This window comes from Lepidochelys kempii, chromosome 4 (genome assembly GCF_965140265.1).
Source record: "Lepidochelys kempii isolate rLepKem1 chromosome 4, rLepKem1.hap2, whole genome shotgun sequence".
Lineage (NCBI taxonomy): Eukaryota > Metazoa > Chordata > Testudines > Cheloniidae > Lepidochelys > Lepidochelys kempii.
Window position 1 is genome coordinate 44,032,155 of NC_133259.1, and position 20,751 is coordinate 44,052,905.

At 41.4% G+C, this 20,751-nt stretch overlaps 1 protein-coding gene across 7 annotated transcripts in view; it reads left to right on the plus strand.

Moving 5' to 3' along the window:
- Positions 1-20,751, plus strand: part of JADE1 (jade family PHD finger 1) — an 81,144-nt gene that overhangs the window by 47,058 nt on the left and 13,335 nt on the right. For all 7 annotated transcript variants that reach the window (XM_073341109.1, XM_073341110.1, XM_073341108.1 and 4 more), the window contains 6 exons: positions 2,925-3,112; positions 7,050-7,261; positions 9,117-9,284; positions 10,461-10,577; positions 14,407-14,931; positions 20,340-20,457. In XM_073341109.1, coding sequence (XP_073197210.1) covers positions 2,925-3,112; positions 7,050-7,261; positions 9,117-9,284; positions 10,461-10,577; positions 14,407-14,931; positions 20,340-20,457 — 1,328 coding nt within the window. The remainder of the gene's footprint in view (positions 1-2,924; positions 3,113-7,049; positions 7,262-9,116; positions 9,285-10,460; positions 10,578-14,406; positions 14,932-20,339; positions 20,458-20,751) is intronic.

A 20,751-nucleotide genomic window follows, 5' to 3' on the forward strand; every position in this document is an offset into this window, starting at 1 on the left:
TCAGGAGTTGCTGCTTAAAGCACAGCTGTGCTTCTAGGAGAAAGGGGATACAGGGCAGTTAAAAATCCCACTGTTTCCCTGTGCTAGCCCCTGCCTATCTTTCCCTTTCTTTGGGAATGGTGGTGTTTTGCTGCAGAATATGATTTCCCTGCTGTGTGTTGCTATGCCCTAATTTTATATTTTTCAGATAAAAATACTGTACAGACGCTCCCCGACTTACGCAATTGTTCTGTTCCAGAACGCCTTGCATAACTCAAATTTTGTGTAAGTCGGAAATGTATACCTGACCGTTATGCAAAAACGACAACAAAAAACCCCTCCTATTTCTAGCTTACGGAACTTTTTCTGTAAGTGCGGATTTGCGTAAGTCAGGTCCTGCGTAACCCGGGGAGCGTCTGTATAACCTCACAAGAGGTGGAAAATACTAACACCAGGTAAAGATCCCTCTGCCCTGCCTACCTTTTCTCACCTCTTCCAGGAAGGAGTGGAGTCATTTGATTCTCTCCACCCCTACCCCTCATGAGGATTGTGGAAGCATCTTTGTTTCTCTTCCTGCTACCCTTCACGTGTGTAGAGGACAGACTAGGGTTGGTTGGGATTGGAGGAAGGGAGCCAAATGGTCATTGCTCATTAATCCCATAGTTGATACCAAAATGCTGTAATGATCTTGTGCATAATTTTAGTAGGAGGGAAGCATGACTGTAAAGTGAACTAATGACATTCACTGGCAGTTGATGTAGACTAGGAGGAAATACAATACATTTCACAGAGAAATGATTCTTGTTATTACAGTGCCCAGCAGTGAGCGAGGTGCTTTGTAGGAGGAAACAAAGAGACAGAGTCGCTGCCCTGATGCAACCAATTAGGGTAACAAACAGTAGGGACGGGATGGGGCGAGGAAGGATGAAGGTTACAGCAATATGTCCATGTGGTGACTCAGTGCTAACACGTGCTCAAACTGATGACTCAATTACATGTTTTTGGGTATACAGTAATTATTATTTTACTACTTTACATCATGAAGGTAAAAAAAATTGATTTTTGCAGGTCCTATGAAAATTGACACTATTTTGGGCAGCATGAGCAGGATGCTGCCTAGAGAGCTATAATTTCCCTATAGTAGGGGATTTAGTGTGTAGAATATTTGGAAAGCAGTGATCAGGCTAAAGCAGTTTCCTTGTGAGATGTAGTATATAATATTGCAGTACAGTATTATTCAGTATAGTACAGCCAGGGCTGGCTCAAGATATTGGGGCCATTCATATAATGACTGATACCTCCCCTGCTGAAAAGCCCAAGATTCAGTGTATGACTTTTCCCCCTATTCTGCTTCAGATTCCTATGATGTACCAGAACTGGTTTGGTACCATGATGGAGGCTGGACTAGATAAATGTGTCCAGAACTGGATGTGTTCAGATATAGGGATAGTGGATCAAGGGTTCTTGTTGAACAGGAGAGAACATGCACTATGTGCCAGCTAGGCCACAATAGAGTGAAGGACCTGCTACTTCCCCCATGGAGCTCTCTCATGAAGTCGCTCATTCTCCACACCATGAGGCACTGGAGCATGGCTGCAGTAACCCTCACACTAGCACTAGTGAGGCTGCCGTGATCTGAGGACTCAGCTGGAGGCTGGGCTCATTGCCTGAACTTGATCCAGATATAGGTTTTATTTTCTGTAGCATCTTTCATACAAACTGAATCTCAGAATGCTTAGAGTTAAATAAAGGAGAGACTGTGGAACCTCCTTTGCAAACATCCAGAGAACATTGATGTGGATGGGGCATATGGAACCTGCTACCTGAAGGCAAGGTGTTAGCAGTGCAGCCACTCCTATGGGCTGGAATACACCTGTGCCCCTGTACAGTGTAGATGCGTTCTTTCTTAGTTACTGGATCTGTATAGTCAAAGAAATCCAGGCAACTAAAATGTAGAGCAAGTTACACTTTTAAGTGTTTTGCTCTGTCTCCAAAGTCTTTACAAGTAACTGTTAACAACTGTGCTTATGCAGTTTAAATGTGGTTGCAACCAAAATATGCTTTAATTAAATCTGGCTTGCCACTATGGGGACCACACCAAACCATATTAGGCTATAGTACAGCTGCATCTGAATTTAAAAACAGTGGATGGATTTTGTTTTAAAGTCTGGCTCAGTCAAGGTTTTAGTGATTTTGCAGGGGGAATGCAAATCCCTGCGAGCCTGGATTTAGATCTGAGCAGGCAGGTAAGTGATGGAGAGACTGATTATAAACAATTTTATGAATTGTCATTATTATTTCCTTGTGGAAAGGAGTTTAGGATGTCACAGAAATGAAAATTACAGCTATCTATACAAAATTACTGTAAAAACAATAGAATTTAATAGAGAATATTAGCTGGTGTATGGAATTTTTAAACGATCCTCTAGAATTTAATTGAGAATTGTATCCCTATTGTAGTGTTCAGTAAGTTGATTTATATCTATTATTATTAATTTAATTCTCATGCACATAGTGCTTATCATCACATTAACAGAGTATGGCGCATATGTCTTTAAAGTGTGTCAGTAACAATTCAATTTAAACGTAGCAAGTACCATGTCCTCTTGCAGGAGATGATTTGTAATCTCTCTTCTCTTAAATTCACCTGTAAGTCTTTTAATGAACTAGAATTTTAAAAAGGTGAATTATTTTATGTAGCATTGCAGGTCACTTTTAAAAGATATCTGAATGACTCCTTCTCTGTTTTATGTACCCATCCTTACTTCCTGCAGCTGTGCGGGACTTTGATGCTACAAGATTGCTGGGAATTTTTAGTTGCATAGAATAAGGAAGTGCAATTTAACCCCCAGGCACTAATCACACAGCAGGATTAAGCATTTCCCAGTCTGTGTTAGGAGATTTACAACCTGTATAAGTAACATCTGTATTTACTGTTTCTTCAGGTTTGTGTCTGAGACAAAAGCAGTCACATTTACAAGACCCAGGAAGTACATCCTTTCTTCAGGTTCTGAGCCTCCTGAGCTGGGGTACGTTGACATTCGAACCTTGGCGGACAGTGTGTGTCGCTATGACCTCAATGATGTGGATGCAGCATGGTTAGAACTGGCCAATGAAGAATTTAAAGAGATGGGTGAGAGAAGCCTCTGGTCTTTTTAACCCTGTAAAATTATGCATGCTGCTGAAGTAGGCTGGCAGTTCTGTGCAGGGTTTGTGGGTGAGAAAACTGGAAAGGAAGAGAGAGGGTGTAAATCATGTACATTAGGATGTAGTTTACTTGTGATCTTATTTTTAAAAACCACTAGCCTCTAAACTCTTATTCCCAAAAGCCCTCAATGAAGGGTGGCATTGCTACGATGGGCTAGATCTGTGGAGAATATCAGACCTATGCATAGCTCCATTAATGTCAGTAGAGTTGCACTTGTTTACATCAGATCACCCACAAGAATTCCCTCAAAGAACCTTTTTTGCTATTGTTTACTTCCTTGGAGATGATATCAAATAGACAATTTAAGTCATCTGTCTGTCCATCCATCCTTTTTTTGCTTGCTTGCTTTTCCATGCATCCCTTTCCTAAAATGGAATGAGAAAACTCTCAGCCCCTCTATAGCTAGTTATTTTTTTCTGTTTGTACAGAAGCAGTGTAGTAGACAGAAGTGTTTGGGAGGTTTAAAAACAGAAGCCAGACTGTTTGGGGAGTGAGACAGCAAAGAATTGGCTCAGTGATTCCTTTTGAAAATGTCCCAAACTCTATTACTGTGTCCGTGGTTTTCAAACAGGAAAGGGATTTGTCCTGGTGGGGCTGAGGGTTCCCTCCAGGAAGAGGTTGCGTGTGCAGGAAGGGAAGAGAACAAGACCGCTGTTTTGGTACGATGTGTGCTCCAAAAGTGGGAGCACGCCATGGATTTTACTAGGGTTACACAGGATGTAAGTCAATGCAGAATTTTCACCATAATGTCTAGATATGTGAGAATATATTGTGCCAGCTAGAAGGGTTTTGGATATTTTCATGAGCACAGATAATACTATTGAGTTTTACTCTGTGGCAATTCCCTCATTTGGGTTATGGTTATAGTTTTATGGGTTTTCCTGGACACTGTCCATAGACTAAACAGTTACAGGACCTGCAAGCCAGGGTCAGCTGGTTATAAACTTGAAAAAAAATTATCCTGAAGAAAACCCACACAGAACAAACAAAACCACCAACTCTGACCTGGTCTCATGTTCAGGCTTTTTACCCAAATCTCAGGTCAGGCCTATTTAAATACCCAAGGTGGATTTACATGATGTCAGCCTGAGGTTACACTTCTGGCTGCTTTTAAATATTCAGCTTTATTTAAACAAGCCCTAAAAGTGAGCAGACAGTCTGAGATACTCATGCATTCTCTTCATCTCTTTCTTTCCCCTTCTCTCCAGGAGGAGAAGGGGGCGGTTGATCCTGAGAGGAACGAGAGGGAAGGCTAGCACAGCATCAATTACAGCACAGATGTACATGAAAGTGATCTAGGGTATCTCTGTAGGAAAGGAAAAAGGAGGCATGGGGTTTACCCTGCAGCCAGCGGCAGATACAGTGACCATGGAGGCATCCTCTGCAGGCTCATTCCATTGTACAAACTGATCAGAGGGCAGGGGGAGAAGAAAGTTCAGCACAGAGCAAAGTGAAAGTTCCTACTTGTGAGAGACCATGTCAGGTGACAGGAGAAAATAATTCCCTGTGTTCAGAGAACTGTGTTTGGTGCCCCATTATTCCCAGCTTCTCCTGATTTTCTTAAAAATTCGGGGACAGATTCAGCTTTTGGTTATACCATTGTAACTTTAGTGGAGTTGATTTACGCTGGTGAAATTCAGGTTGGTCTCCTGTGAGCTACAGCAGTATAGTCTAGGGATAGCCAGGATTTGACAGGTTTTACTATGATCCTAAACATTCTCTTATGGGAGATTTTTGTGACTGATATGCCAGTGCACAGTAGTTTGTTTGCTATAACCCTTTACACATGTAGTTATTCTGTAAAAGGTGGGAAAGAAATTCCTTCTTGGCCCCCACAGGCAGTGCATGCGAGGCCTGAAACATGACATTTGAGTTACACTTATAAAAATTTTGCATAGCAAAAGATACTGTGGTCACTAAAATGAGTAATTACTTGTTAATCTCCAGCTGTAGCATTTATCGGATCTCCTGTGGCTGTGAATTCCAGAGGTTGACCATGACGCACTCTGCGGTGCTCCTTTTGATATTTATAATGTGTATTATTTTTCCAAAAGACCAGATATAAAAATATAAAACTTTTTAATAAAAACTCTCATTATCATTTTTAAATTTATAGCTATTAAATTACAGTGAAGTCCAATTGTGAGGCAAATTACAGATAACTAAATCTATAAGGTGATAGAGGCCACTGCATTGGGACTTAGTGCTGTTGTAAACGCCTTTCAAACTACCAACTGTACTAACTCATCAACTTTCAATCCATCATCACCCGCTTTCCAGAATAGCAGTTCTCTGCCATTAGGGACAAATTCTGCTCTCTCTTCCACTGTGGAAGTGCTAGGGGAGGGCAGAATTTTGTATGCTGCTTGTGCAGCTGCCCTTCAGCTGTGGGGCCAAAAGGGTGAGGGCTGGGTTGGAGCAAAGCAGAGTATTCACTGCTTTGCAGATTCTCCAAACCATTCCCCCATGATGAAGGTGGTACCTTTAGGTTGGCAGACCTGTTAGAAAGTTTCTTCTCCAGCTCTGTGATTTGGGGGAGCTAGGGATTCCTTCTCCATCTTCCTTTGGAATTCCTCAGAACCCATGTGAATTAATTGCCCTGAGAACTAAGAAGAGGATTTACCCTTATAATACACATGTCAAGAGTTTTCTATCTTCAGTATGTCATAGTAAACAGTAATTATTGGGAACAGGATTAAAACCACAGGATCTTTGTTTTTCAAAGCCTGTACCCTTTTGCAAACTTCCATAAGGATCTCAGCTTGGAAGTGCCGGAGGTAAACTGGCCTTGGTGGAGGAGAGAGCTTGCTTTGGAGTAGAACTGCTTTTTCAGTCCTACAGCTGTCTGTATGAAAGGGGTTGTATAGGGCTTGTTGCAACACCAATTCTGAAGCTTTACTGGTTCTTGTAGGGCCATTAAAAGTTGAGAAATGGGATACTTTGTCAAGTAGTTGTATCCACATAGAAAGCTGGACTTCTTTTGGTATCTTTCTTGCTGAGTTTATTGTAGGTGTTTTCAGGTCTGTAATGAACATGTAACATAACAGTTTTATTACTACTACTACTGTGATTTAGGTGATGATCACTGTGGTGGTGTCTGGGTGTAATGTTCAGACACAAGCACTGTGATTAAAATGGACAAGCCCCACAGTTAGATATTGTACCTAGTATAATTGGGTTCCTCATATATTTGAATAATTATTTATTTCTTGGTACTACAACAGATCCTAGCCAAGATCAGGACCTGATTGTACAGGGTGCTGTGAAAATGCACTACATCAAATAAATGATTGTCTTATCTGGGTTGCGGATTCTAACACATCAAAATGATGTGATTTTGCATTCTGATAGATTTTGCATTGGACTGTGTTATCATCATTTTGATGGACAGCTTGTTGCTCACTTGGGGAGTGCGTTGGTCCTAGAATCACTCTCAAAAGAGTCACCATTTCCTAAAATGATTGAGGTCACAAAGTTGAAACAAGCAACTGTAGATAGTGTTGTATGAGAAGGAAAGAGAGTGAGATCAACAGTGACAACCCAGAGAGGTGGGACTTGCTTGTGAAAACTTTGAGGATATCAAATATTGATTGAAATGAGTAAATGTCCATTATTTCAACACAGATCTAGGGCTTTGGACATTTTTGCCATAACTACTCTGCACTTCCCCTCTAACATTTGCCGTGGCAACCCTACAGCCATAAATTAATCCTCGACACCGAGGTGGTCTGGCGTGTTGTGCCATTTGCAGCTTATGGGTCAACCTGGGAGAAGAAGCTCAGCCTTTGATACATTGGTGGAAGGAGCTGGGGTTCCAGATGTTATCATTTTAAAAATCCATTGTGTTGGATTAATTTCCCAGGAATGCCTGAACTGGATGAGTACACGATGGAGAGAGTCCTGGAGGAATTTGAACAGCGATGCTATGACAGTATGAATCATGCTATTGAGACTGAAGAAGGGCTTGGGATCGAGTATGATGAGGACGTTGTCTGCGACGTTTGCCAGTCCCCAGATGGGGAGGATGGCAATGAAATGGTGTTCTGTGACAAATGCAATATTTGTGTACACCAGGTATGGCATCCAGACGTAGAGGTGGGAGTGGCCTTTTGGGCAGCTTATGTGCTGGGGCTAGAGGCAGGCGATGGGTGGTTACAGAAATATCTCAGAACTACTACTGTTAAAGACAGATTTAAAGACCAGATTCCTCTCTAGTGTAACTCACTGATTTTAACTGAGTTACACCAGTAGTGAAATTGGCCCACGGGACAAACTCACAAGTGATGTAAATGTAGGTTGTACATTAGTAAATATGTACATTTACTGCGTTACATGCTGAGAGGGCAAAAGGTGGGAGTGTAGCAGGAAAAGCAACCAATTGGAGGATGTAAGAAGATATAAGATTAAAATGGGCGTGGTATTGCTTTATCTAAAGGCATCTTGTACCCTCTTGCTGGTTGCTTTTGTTGCTATAATCATGCCCTTTTTGCCACTAAGTTTGCACACTACACTAGTTTACACTGACACTACCATCTGCATTCCCAATGAATTTGGCCCAGTTGGTTTTGTTCTTCAGATATGTCTGCAATTTTTTGGTTTGATCCCTCACTTTCCACACACAAGCCATGTGATGCACTGAAGTCCTCTTTTTTGGCAATATATTTGCAGTATCAATAAATTTGATTGAAGAGGAAGAGGAAGTCTGAAAAATGATGACCTCCATCCAACTAGTAGGAAACCAGGAAGGATTTATATCGTAGTTTAAACTTAATTTATGTCATCAGGCTTGTTGTTAACAGTTGGTTTTGTTCCATGTTGGGGTGACGCTGAATGAGGCAGACTAGGAATTTGAACCTGCATCTCTAACATGCTAGAGGAGTGCCTGAACAACTAGGTTATTCTGAGGACAACATGTCTTTCTGTGGAAATTAAACAAGCCTTTCTTTGCATGGAAGAAGGAACAGATATGTTTGTAACACATCTGCTTCCTCGACTGCTCCATTGTGAAAGAGACCTTGCTATGGGTCTTCTTTCTCTCCATCCCTTAAAATGTTTGCTTTGTCATTAAGCAGTGGGGCAGCTGCGATGTTTGATAAGCAAGGAACATTTAATTTTCTTGCTCCTCAGGCTAAAGTTACATAAATGTATTTGCATGTATGGTGGTGAAATGTATCTTTGAGCGTGGCTCTGTGCAAACATTGCGTATCTTGTAAAGTGGTCTAAGAGTTTAAAATTGGCACATTGATAAATCTGTAGCCATTCTGTCTTGAACTCTGATCACATCAAATCTTAGAAGCTAGAAAGGGTCAGAACTGGCAATAGTTTGGTTGGAGGTTTCCATAGACACTCCAGTCTACTACAGGACATGATGTTAATCATTCAGTAGATGTCACTTTACCCTTATGAGTAAGAATTGAACTGTACCTTGGGGGCATCTTTAATGTCATCATCTCATTTTTCAGGTGAGATGCAAAACCAATGTCCTATCACTTGGGATCTTTAAAGATCTCATGGGACTTCATAGCTCCAGTGTCCTGGCTAATGTCCAGCTCAGATATCTAACCACTCACACAGCTATCTAAATTTCCCGTTCTGTTTAATTTGATTAATATATTCTTCTTCACTTCCTGTCCTAAACTGTTGTGGAGTGATGGTTTGCATTGTTAAACAGCTGGAGTTAGCTCCCTTTCAGTGGTGGGAAAAGTATCTGTGTGTAATGTGTATATGGAGTTGCTACATTTGTAAAAGCACCTTGCCATCCTTCAGAACAAAATTGGCTACATAAATGTAAGCTAATATTATTATATAGCATGCAATCCCATAAAGGGCTTTGAGGTTAGCAAAAGGCTAAATGTAAATCAGTTAATACTAACAGGAACATGCTGTTGTTGTTTCCTTTTCTTCCCCTCCTTTATAAACATGAGTACAGGCATGTTACGGAATTTTAAAGGTGCCAGAAGGCAGCTGGCTATGCCGGACCTGTGCGCTTGGTGTTCAGCCAAAGTGTTTATTGTGTCCCAAGAAAGGTGGAGCTATGAAGCCTACTCGTAGTGGGACGAAGTGGGTCCATGTGAGCTGTGCTCTGTGGATTCCAGAGGTAGGTGTCAATCCAACTGATGTACCTGTGTTCAGATTCAGAGCAATCTTGGCAAAGGACAAATCTGCTCATAACAACATACAATCTGAAGTCTGTTGCTATAATGAATGTAACATCCGTGCAGCATTTGTTGTTAGGGAGTAGAAAAAAATAAAAGATAAAAACAGGGAAACATTAATTTTCAATTAAACATAGAGGACATAGAGTCTGGCAGGATAATACATGATCTATAAGAAAAAGGTAATTACATTAGCTCAGTGAACTACAATACAAATGGCTCATAGGCCTAAAAAAAGGACAACTGCTGGGAAAACTAATTTAGTAAGAGCACAAAGTAAGCAGTGTTTGTATTTGTAGATGGAAACTCAGAACCGAACCTGGGTAAGCAAGTATTTGGATTAACAGTGGTAATTCTTGAAAGTTCTGGCATTCAAAATATTCATCCTTTAAAATCACTTAAATTGATGCAGTTTGCATCAAAGCTGTTCCATTTTTATTGGGGAAGAAGTGGTTTTGAAACTGGATTTTTCTCTCTTTGTAAACTGAAAAACCTGGTACATATTAATTTGGCATGTTACCAAGCAATGAAACAGATTCATAATGGAGAGTTGTGCTTTTATTTTTGCCTGGGGTGGGACCTACAAAGGGACTTAAGCATTGCAATGATATTATGTGCCTAGAAACTTCTGGAACAACACTGTGATCCACAAAGCCTGACCATAGGTACCTAGTCTCCCTGTACAATGAATGGGGATCCACAGAAGCTAACATGCTAGGTGGGGAGACACCTAAGCTAGCTAGTGGGAGATGCTGATCAGAGGAGTGTATGCTAAGCATGCTTACTGGATTGCGCCCTACATGCAAATGCCTGTCTTCCCCTGGTTTGTGGATCATTCTGCGGCTTTGGCGTGAGATAGGCATCCAGACGCCTAAAGCAAGACAGCGCTGCGCATGCTAAGAGGCAGAAATACAGGTGCCTAGGGAACTCTTACCCTGAAAAACTTGGGTGCTGAGTGAGTTTAGGTGCTGCATGGTTCAGTGGCAGTTCTGTGGATTGCAGTGGAGCCAAAGCTGGGACTTAGGTGCCTAAGTCTGGGGTTTAGGCACCTAAATATTTTCATGGTTCCCACCCCTTCTGCTTATCTTTCACTGTATATTTTTCACTCTGATGCTTAGGTGAGTATTGGCAGCCCAGAAAAGATGGAGCCCATAACCAAGGTCTCTCACATTCCCAGCAGTAGATGGGCATTAGTGTGCAGCCTTTGCAATGAGAAGATTGGGGCATCCATACAGGTAATAAACTAACATGAGTGTGTTTGTTATAGATGTAAATGTGCATTCTATAGAACCTCCCTGATTCCCTGCCCAGTTTGCACAGAAAAACATCTCAGTAGAGTTTTAATAGCAGGTAATGTAGGGAGGTTATAGTTTAAGGATTCCTAACTTTTACAAATGTACTTAGGTGTGTTTATGAGAACACCGAAATATAAATAATGAAATTTGAATGAACATACTTGTTCAATGAACAAAATACATTTTGTGGTGCATTCTCCTTGCTTTTTAAGTAGCACTTGTTCTTTTGCTCGTTAATTTGTAAAAGTGTGTAATTTTCTGTGGCCAAAATATTTAAACTTGGATGCCAAAAACTGTGTGCTAAAATCTACCTGCACGTATGTTCAAGGTGATTGTCAAGTTAGATTCCCAATTCCCCTTGAAAATCTTCCCTCTGATGAGCAGCTTGATTTTCAGAGATGGTGAAGACTTGCAGCCAACACTGAAGTCAATTGGAATGAGAATGCTCAGCACCCTTCATGATAAGGCTGTGAATCAGGTGACTAAATATGGATTTAGGCACCTAACTTTAGATAGTGCCCAACTGTAAAGATTTTGGCCTATGGGTCTACCAGGAATTAAAGTGAATTGGTAATGTCTGCGGTTGTGGGTAAGAAAGGAGTTATACTATCATAGTCTTTTTTTATTTGATAAATAATCAGGTGTTCTCATTTGTTGGTCTTTTTAGTTCAGTTATGAGAATCTCTGCCATTGAGCTCCAGAGTACGCAGGAAAGGAACGGTTTGCATGCTTAGAATCTGCTACAAAGGAGCACAAATGAGCCTCAAGCAGAGGAAATACAAGGCCCTTCTTCAGCTGGTGATGAAAAGCCACAAATCTGGCAGATTTAGGGGTGGCTGGCTTTGCAGATATTTTGTATTCTCTAGAATCAAAGCTTCTGGCCCTGATTTTCCCATTGCCTTGCGCCTTACAGAATCGTTTACACATCTGTAAGGTAGCTGTAAAACACTAATATTTTGATGTTTATTCTCACTTAGAACAGGTGTAAATGACTGCACAAGGTGCAAGGCAATGGGAGAATCAGGCCCAGCGTGTTCAAGGAAATAACTATCTCCATGTACAGTAAAGAATTAATCTTTGGCTGTGTATCCAGCACTAAAGCAAGAACACCAATATCCTGCTTCCTATCACCAATTCACATTCTTGGCAAAATTCCAGTATGGGTCATATACTTCCTAATGAATTTATCTCTAAAATTTCAATGGGATGCGGATTTTTCACTTATTGTAAAACATTCTGTGGTATTGCAGTATGGTGTTAAACAGTATTGATCTGCCCCAGAGTTACCTGCATTTCAGAAGTGATTGAAGAGGTTCCTTGTATACATTACATCAGCTTGTGAAATTTATAAAGCACTTTGGGATCCTTCAGGATACAAGACAGTATATAGATGTTATGTAAAGGGGTGTTAACTCTGATAGCAGTTTTACAATATGTAGAGATCTACAGTACATATTGCTTAGATCTGAATCTTAGTTCTATTGGTATCACTGTGAGAAAGACCACAGGTATGTTTGAATGCATTTTACAGCCTGTGGTGTCCTGCCTTTGCTGGGGAAAGTAAGGCTAGATGACCTGATTGTCGGCAGAGTTGTGCTATCTAATAAAAAAAACAAAGTATGTAGTAAAGCACTTGGAAGACGAAAAGTAGAGCTCCGAGTTCTGAGTTTAGATCACTGGATCGTGCCACTCTCTCCTGTGTTCCTCTGTCGCTGAGGCACTGATGGCGTTTTCTGGGAAAAGTTATAAAATAGCAGTTCAGCAGACATTCTAGTGAAACCGTTCAATCTGTTTGTCAGCAGCCTTGTTTGCTGTTCGCACTTCAGTTAAGGTCTGAAGAAATACACATCTCAAGAAAAGAAAATTAATCTGTCCACTGCCTTTTAATAAATAAAACAGTCCTGTCCTCTGTCTCTTGGAAACTTAAATAATGGAGAGATCAAACTATTTTGTCCCCCAATACTTGTTTGAGGTAACTCTGTAGCAGTTTCATACTGAATACAGATTTTTTTTGTTGTGGTTTCTTTACATTCTTGCTCTGAAAACCTCTGTCTTCTGGAATAACAGAATGGGATAATACGTATGCTGTACAGCTGCCACAGTAGAAAGTTACACATTTAAAAAAATCATTTGGAGAAATACTCTTGGTTCCAGTTTTCTGTGACATCACCAAAGAGTATTAGTGGGGCTTTGTGATACAAGAAACATGAATGCGAGAGTATTCTCATGGCCTATAAATACTTTAAATTTGTGTTGTGAAACTTTTAGATAGCAGGAAAAAAACAGAATTTACGAAGTGTGTAATAAAAAAGGTAATAATCAACTGAATGACTGGAGGGAGAAGAGGCAGTTGCTCCAGATATGTTTTATATTATGAGATGTTCACACTAATTTAAAAAGCGAGCTGCTTGATGTGTGCATAGGGATGGGCAGAAAGCAGCTGCTGCAAGCTAGGAAAAGCAAGACTGCATTTTCTTCCCAGTTCAAATTTCCTTCAGATGAGACAAGCTTTCCTCTCCACTCAACAGAACTTTACTTTTGATACAAGCAAATTATTAAGAGCTCCTAGTACCATGGAACTTGCTGCAAAAAGCACTTCTTTTGTGTTGTTTAATATCCAGCTGTGCTGCTGTTGCCCTGTTTGTCCACAAAGCATTTATTTGGAGGAGGCGAAAGGGCAAAAGAGGGTTTCACCATTTTTCATATCCTTTCCAAGTATTGATTTTATTAAAGAATATTTATCTGAAACCTTTGCAGTTTAAACTCTGTAGTATACATTTAGCTGACATCTGGCTGCTGAGTCAACCTGAGCTGGAAAACCCAGAGGAGACAGATACTTGGCTTTGTTACAAATCACTGTATAAATATCCTGCCGCAGTGCATTTCTCTTTAAGGTTATATCACTTGGGTTAAGTATAGTTTAGTCCTGTCAGAGTTTGTCTGTGACAGGCCTTTCCACTTCTATTTCTCTATGTTGGGAACAAGGGTCCAAGTCAAGGGGGGATTTTAAAAAAAATTATTTTTCTATTTATGGCTGGTTATGGCTATTAAACACTTTGCAAAAGAAAGTTAGCTACAGATAAAATCAAGTGCTAAAGTAGTTTAGCTCCATAATGGCTAGATGGGAGATAGGGGAGAGCTTGGGAGATGACAAAAGAAGCAAATTGTAGTTTTTTCTCATGTGAAGTAGAAGAGCACTAAGTGACTGAAGTAGTGAATGTCACTGATTTAATACGTGACATTCTAAATTGATGATAAAAGAAAAAGAATCCCACCGGGCCCTTGCTTTTTAAGTAGCACTTGTTCATTTGTTCGTTAGTTTGCAAAAGTGGCCAGTTCCAGGTGCTGTGAGAGATGTTAATTAAAGTATCCGACTGGCTGGGAGCCACAGGGTATTTCTTCTCTGGAGTGCTGACACACCCAAAGGGGATCGTTTTGCCTGTCATGATATTGCGTTAAGTGACTAGCTCCAGTGGTACCATGAGAAACCACCTCTTGTGGAGTTGCTCGTATTGAATCGTATGATAAGCCCAGGGGAAGTTCATCACTCATGTCTGTGAGACCGCTATGTTGTTGCTTGAACTGACAGCATTAAATTGCAAACCTAGTAGTGAGAAAGTACTTGGCTTAGATGCAAAACCCAGTACTGTGGTGTGTTGTACCGCAGTTGTGCTGGTGTAAGCATTGATCTCAAAGGAGCCGTGGCTGCGTAGGTATTTTGTGCATAGTATGTGACTTTTTATTTAAAACATGTTTATTTTTTCTGCAGTGCTCGGTGAAAAACTGCCGAACAGCTTTTCATGTCACATGCGCATTTGACCGTGGCTTGGAGATGAAGACCATCCTGGCGGAGAACGATGAGGTCAAGTTCAAGTCTTACTGCCCCAAGCACAGCTCCACCAAGAAACTGGATGATGAAAACCTCAGTGAAAACACCAGCCATGAGAATGGGACACAGGACAGCTCCCCTTGTGCCCATATAGAGTCCTTTCACAGCCTTGATCAAAACCAGGAGGAGGCCCACAGGGTCAGTGTCCGCAAGCAAAAGCTCCAGCAGCTGGAGGATGAGTTCTACACATTTGTCAATGTCTTGGAAGTGGCCAAGGCCCTGCGGCTGCCTGAAGAGCTGATGGAGTTCCTGTACCAGTACTGGAAGCTTAAGAGGAAAGGCAATTTCAACAAGCCCTTGATAACCCCAAAGAAAGACGAAGAGGACAATCTGGCCAAGCGGGAGCAGGATGTTTTGTTCAGGAGACTGCAGCTCTTCACGCACCTCCGGCAGGATTTGGAGAGGGTAAACCAATGCAAGCTTATGCTTGTGGGGAGAAGCTGTTGTGTTTGGGTAGCTGAGTTCACAACCTAAATCAGTGATAATATATTCCCTTGATTTTTGCCAATGGATGTGGGCAGCCAAATTTTGTTCCAACCCAGTGCTCTGAAGATTGCATTGAATTTGTATAGAGCACAACAAGTTGCAGCTATCATCTTTTGAATAGAGCATGTCAGCCCGCAGAGGTGACAGGTCCTGGCAGTTAGTGCCCAGTCTCAATCTGAACAGTGTCGGATATGTTAGACTAGATGACCCTTGTGGTCCCTTCTAATCCTAAGATTATATGTCTGCAGTGTAGCTGGGAGTGAGCCTCACAGCACAAGTAGATAGACTCACATTAGCTCAGCTTTAGCTAGCATGCTAAAAAACAGCATGGATGTTGTGGCTTGGGTGGCAGCTCAGGCTTTCAAGCCCACCTGACTCTCTGGGTCTAAGCTCGGGTGGCTAGCTCGAGTCTCCACTAGTGCCACAACATCCACACTGCTCTGTTTAGTAGACTACCTTACAAGTCTATCTACCTGGGCTGGGAGACTTGCTCCCAGCTGCTGTGTAGGTGTACGCTTTGTGGACTTCACTTCAGTATTGGTGACATCGTGGGCTGTACTGCAGCCACTTCTGGGTAATATATTTTCACTATCACAAGCAGTTAGCTTGTGATACTTTCTCCTGGTGGTACCTGCTGCTGATGCACATTTTTCAAACAAATGAAAAACCAAATCAGTTTTTCCTTGTGTCTTTGATGTGGAGCTGGCTTGTTTTTACTTTGCTAACAGAACAGTGTGAGGTCAGCATTTCACCAGAAATATGTACATAGTATTTTGAGTAGACAGTGGTATACCATTGGGTTGGGTTTTGAATGTTAAAAAGTGTAATGGAATGGTATCAGCTTGGTCTTTTATCCTTAGTACATCTGCCTTAACAAGGATGTGAAATTGAACTTTTGCTCTCAGATTAACTGGCAAAGAGAGAGATATTTTTTTTTAAAAAACCAGAAGGGACCATTACCGGCCGTACAATCTGACCCAGCAGATCCTTTACCAGGTCCAAAAAGCTTGTGGTTGAACTAGAGCATACATTTTAGAAAGACATCCAGTCTTGATTTAAAGAGTTCAGGTGATGGAATCTACCCTAACCATTCATAAAACTGTTCCAAGGCTAATTACTCTTATTAGTAAACATTTATACCTTATTTCAGTTTGAATTTTTGTAGCTTCAATTTCAAGTCAGTGTCTCTTATGCATTTTGTAGTATCAGAAATCTTCTGTCTCCATAGGCACTTACAGGTGTTCAAGTCTCCTCTTAACCTTCTCGTTGAAGAGCTAAATAAGTTGAACTCCTTAAGTCTGTGTGTTCTCCAGCCGTCACAAGTTATTCTTGTGTAATATTCTGCACCTGCTCCAGTTTTACAACATTCTTTTAAAAGTCTGGACACATTATTCCAGCAATGGTCACGCAAGTAATAACGCCTCTCTCCTCCAACTTGACATTTCTGTTTATATATCCAAAGGTTACATTAGCCCTTTTAACCACAGCTTGGATTGGTAGCTCATGTTCAGTTGATTATCTTCTAGTCTGACTCCGAAGTCCTTTTCAGAATTGGCACTTTCAAGGATACAGTCTCTCATCGTGTACATGTGACCTATGTTCTTTGTTCTTAGATGTGTGACCTTGCTTGTTTGCACCCAGCTTACCAAGCAATCTAGCTCTGCATAGGTGACTTGTCTTCATCATTATTTACAACTCTGCCAGTCTCTCTGTCACCTGCAAATGGGGCTCAATACAGGGGTAACTGGATGAAATTTCGTGGCCTTTGTTGTATGGGAGGGCAAACTAGATCTAATAATGATCCTTTCTGGTCTTAAAATCTATTAACATGATTTTAAATTTTCTTGGAGATCATTGGTAAGTATGATTAGCATTAGGCTGAGAACCTATCCCTGTAGAATCCAACTAGAAACAACTACTCATGGATGATTCCCCATTAACAATTATGTTTTGAGATCGGTTAGCCAGTTTTTAATTTATTTAACATGCCATATTGAGTTTGTACAGTGTTAACCTTTTAGTCAGCATGTCATGCTGTTGCGAGTCAAAAGCCTCAGAGAAATCCATATATACTTCATCCACTAAATTTGTAATCTCAGAGAAGTTTTGAGTTTCACAGGAAGATAACTCAACGCTGATGCTAGGGCATATAGCTCTGCAGCCTGCTGGGACCTGACTACAAGTGTTGGGCCCAGCTTGGGTGGGATAGGAAAATAACCAGCCCCTCTTGGGCGCAGGTTGTGTTGATTTGCCTCACATCTACCTTCCTGTGGCAGTAGCATACCTGCTTCTGCTGGCTACAACCATCTCTTTGTTCTGTGTGCACTGTGGGCCTCTTGTTTTGCAGCCCACATAGAGCAGCAGGGGGTGGTGGACAGCTGGCACATGGCATGCAGCTGCTACCATGCCAACCTCATGACAGGAAGCAGAGAGCCAATTCCACAGTTTGGTGACGATGGTGCAGACTCAGGTTTGGGGTCATGGCTTAAAAATTAGGCCAGGTCCTAATGCGGAGTTTCTCTATTGTGATATTTTTGTGTGACTGTCCCAATCAGCAACAAAATCAAGAAAAAATCCTCTACCACAGAAATCAGAAAAAGATTTATATTTTAGAAAACATTCTTCAAATATGTGTCTGTGTGGATCCCACTGTAGGCACTCATGCATGCGTGATCAAATTTTCTTTTGACTAGCAGTGTCTGTCAATGCAGTGCGTGCCACCTCATGCTCTCACAGCCTCCCTCAGATCTCTTTTACTGTCCACAGCAGTGAGATTGAACCTAGCAAGTGTCCAACCCACTAGTACTTAGCTAGGACTAAACTTCTGCAAAACCTTCTGCAAACCATCAGAACCACCTCTGATCTTCTGTTTTGACTAACATGAACTGACCACCAACTTTCTGGACTGAACTTCTCTGAGCAGACCCCTTTGTCCAGGGTTTCTCTAATGGCAGACTCAAAACCCAGGGGCTTCAAGTCCTGTCCATTCTGTGATAGACTATTCCCCCTGAAGGATGGATACAGTAGGCATGCCTTCTGTCTGGAGAAATCACACATTTCAAGCACATGACAGTATGTTTATCCCCTTCTCTGTGAGGACTCAAAAGTCATAAGTTGGAAGGCTGAAACTCCACCTTCTGTAACAGTCTATGGAAAATCTCATCAAACCCAAAGGAAAAAAGCTCCAGAATCTAATTAATGGACAAGCCAGCATCATCTGCTACCCCATCGAGTAGACAAACAATGTCTAAGACCACTGTGAAGAATATAGTGCCAAGGAAAAACCTGGCACTGACATTGGCACCAAAACTGACCTGCTTTAATATGGAAGCTGGTACTACCATCTCAGAAGTTGAGCACTGAAAGGGAATGCTCTGAGCACTCAGGCAGAAGCTCAAGAAGAAGCTTAGGACAAACAGCAAACTCTTCAGTGACAGTCTTTGAAGTCCTCACAGCATCAAGGATGAAGGGAACGAACAGACTGTGATGCAAAAGATTTTGCCAGCACTAACATTGACCCCGAACTTGAGGGGTGAAGCTCAGGCAGAACCAGGTCCATGCTGAGATATACACAGCACCAACACAGACTCTGATACGAAAGCACCGTTACATGCTGGTGTTCCCCCTACAGGAAGTCTACTCCTCTTCATCACTGGAGCATACATTCTCCCTGTCACTGAGCAGAGAACTTTCTTCCCCTCTAAGGTCTGCAGTTGATACTGCTGAGACACCTATGGGCTAATCCTACAGGCCTCAGCTCATCCAGACTCCCTTTCAAAGATTTCCTTTTGAACCACTGTCTGAGTGCTCAGTATGCTACCTTACTATCAGTCAGTCCTGTGGCCATTATATCAGCATAGAGAGTCAGTGAATTCCAAACTCTTGTGCTTTGGCCATCTTATACTTCCTTTCAAAGGGACAAAGTGGTGATGAAACCACACCTCAGTTTCATCCCTCAGGTGATCTTGGATTTATTCAGATGGAATTCCAACACCTTACCAATTGTCTTCTCAAAACTGCACTCAACAATGAGAAAAGCAACGAGATGTCTCCAAAGCCTTGCTGTTAGCTCAACAAGACAAAGCCTTTCAGATTGTCTTCCCATCTCATTGTGGCAATATCTGGCTCAAGCCATCTCATCACAGAGACTCACTAAGTGGATCACACAGTGCATTTCCACCTGCTGTCAGATGGCTGGTTAACGTCTCTCTCCGAAAGTCTGTTCCAATCTCAGATCTGTTAGGCAGCTATGTAGAGTGACCTACTGTCTTGTAAAACATTGCACTTGACATGGCAGCCAAATCAGTTGCCAAGATCAGGAGAGCAGTACTACAGTCTCTGTTTGATTGACTGCAGCTGAAGTTCCTCACTCACACCATCCTTGGAGGATACTGCTTGCCAGTTATCTATAGTGGGATCCACACTGACTACAACAGCTCAAAGAACAATAGCTATTTACTCTACAGTAATTGTGGTTCTTTGAGCTGTTGTAGTCAGTGTGTATCCTATACTCTATCCTCCATCCTCATTTTTTGAGTCCCCAGCTATTACAGGCTTTTAATTGTAAGGGAAATGAGGGAGAGTCATGGGCAACCCCATTCTATGTTCTTGCATGGACAAACACACAAGGAAGTACAGAGCATATGCACAGCTCTGATGGACACTGCTAGTGGGGAAAAAAATCCACTCTCACATGCATGAAGTACATGTGCTCTTATAGTGGGATCCACACTGACCATAACATCTTGAAGAATCAGTTACTGTAGGGTAAGTGACTGTTCTATACAGAGCCTAGTGAACAATTAATAATTTGGTCTCACTTCCAGTTCTTTCAACAGTCATGCTATGTCTGTCGTACAGTGGCATACATAGGAGCCCTACTGCATGTATTAATTGACCCAAATGAGACTAAAATGGAAGGTTCATGAAGGACACTCTTACAACAACCCAAATTTTGACCCTATACGCTATTAAACATAACTAAAAAGGTGTGTGTGTGTATATATATATATATGTTTAAAAATATGTATGTATGTATCCAATAGCAGAGAGATGTGGGTATGGTCCTCAAAGATCCCTCCTTATTTCTCCTTTTACTTCCACCTCCAACTTCAAGGACCTCATGTTGTGGCTACCTTCTCTCTATGAAGCCAGGGTTCAGTGATTCTCTGAGCATCAGATATGGTAGAGGAGGATACTTAGGAGTGATACATTTGCTCCTTAGCTAACAAGCTGTAGAGGCAGAGACAAACTGTATTCTGTACCAGCCTGGTACAGTTTATAGTTTTACTATCATTAAGCTCAGTGACATTATTTGCATTTTCTAGGTTCGGAATCTGACTTACATGGTGACCCGAAGGGAGAAGATTAAGAGATCTATTTGCAAAGTCCAGGAACAGATATTCAATCTCTACACAAAACTTATGGATCAAGAAAGAGTTTCAGGTATGTTTCACAGACTTCATTATCACATCCAAGCAGAGGAACAAAATGGTTTGGTTAAGGTCTACTTACTGTTTTGAAGCTCACCCTTATATTCTTGTTTAGTTCACTTTGCACCGGGAAGTTGGAGGAAAAACCCCCTAATGAACCAAGGGCCAGTATATTCTAAATTTTCAGCTACAACATATTAAGGACAGTCACATGAGAAGCCATAGAAATAGATAAGTAAGTGGGCCTGAATTAACTAGCTATCCCTATGGAACTGAGTGTCCCAAGGAATTGGAAATGGGATGAAGA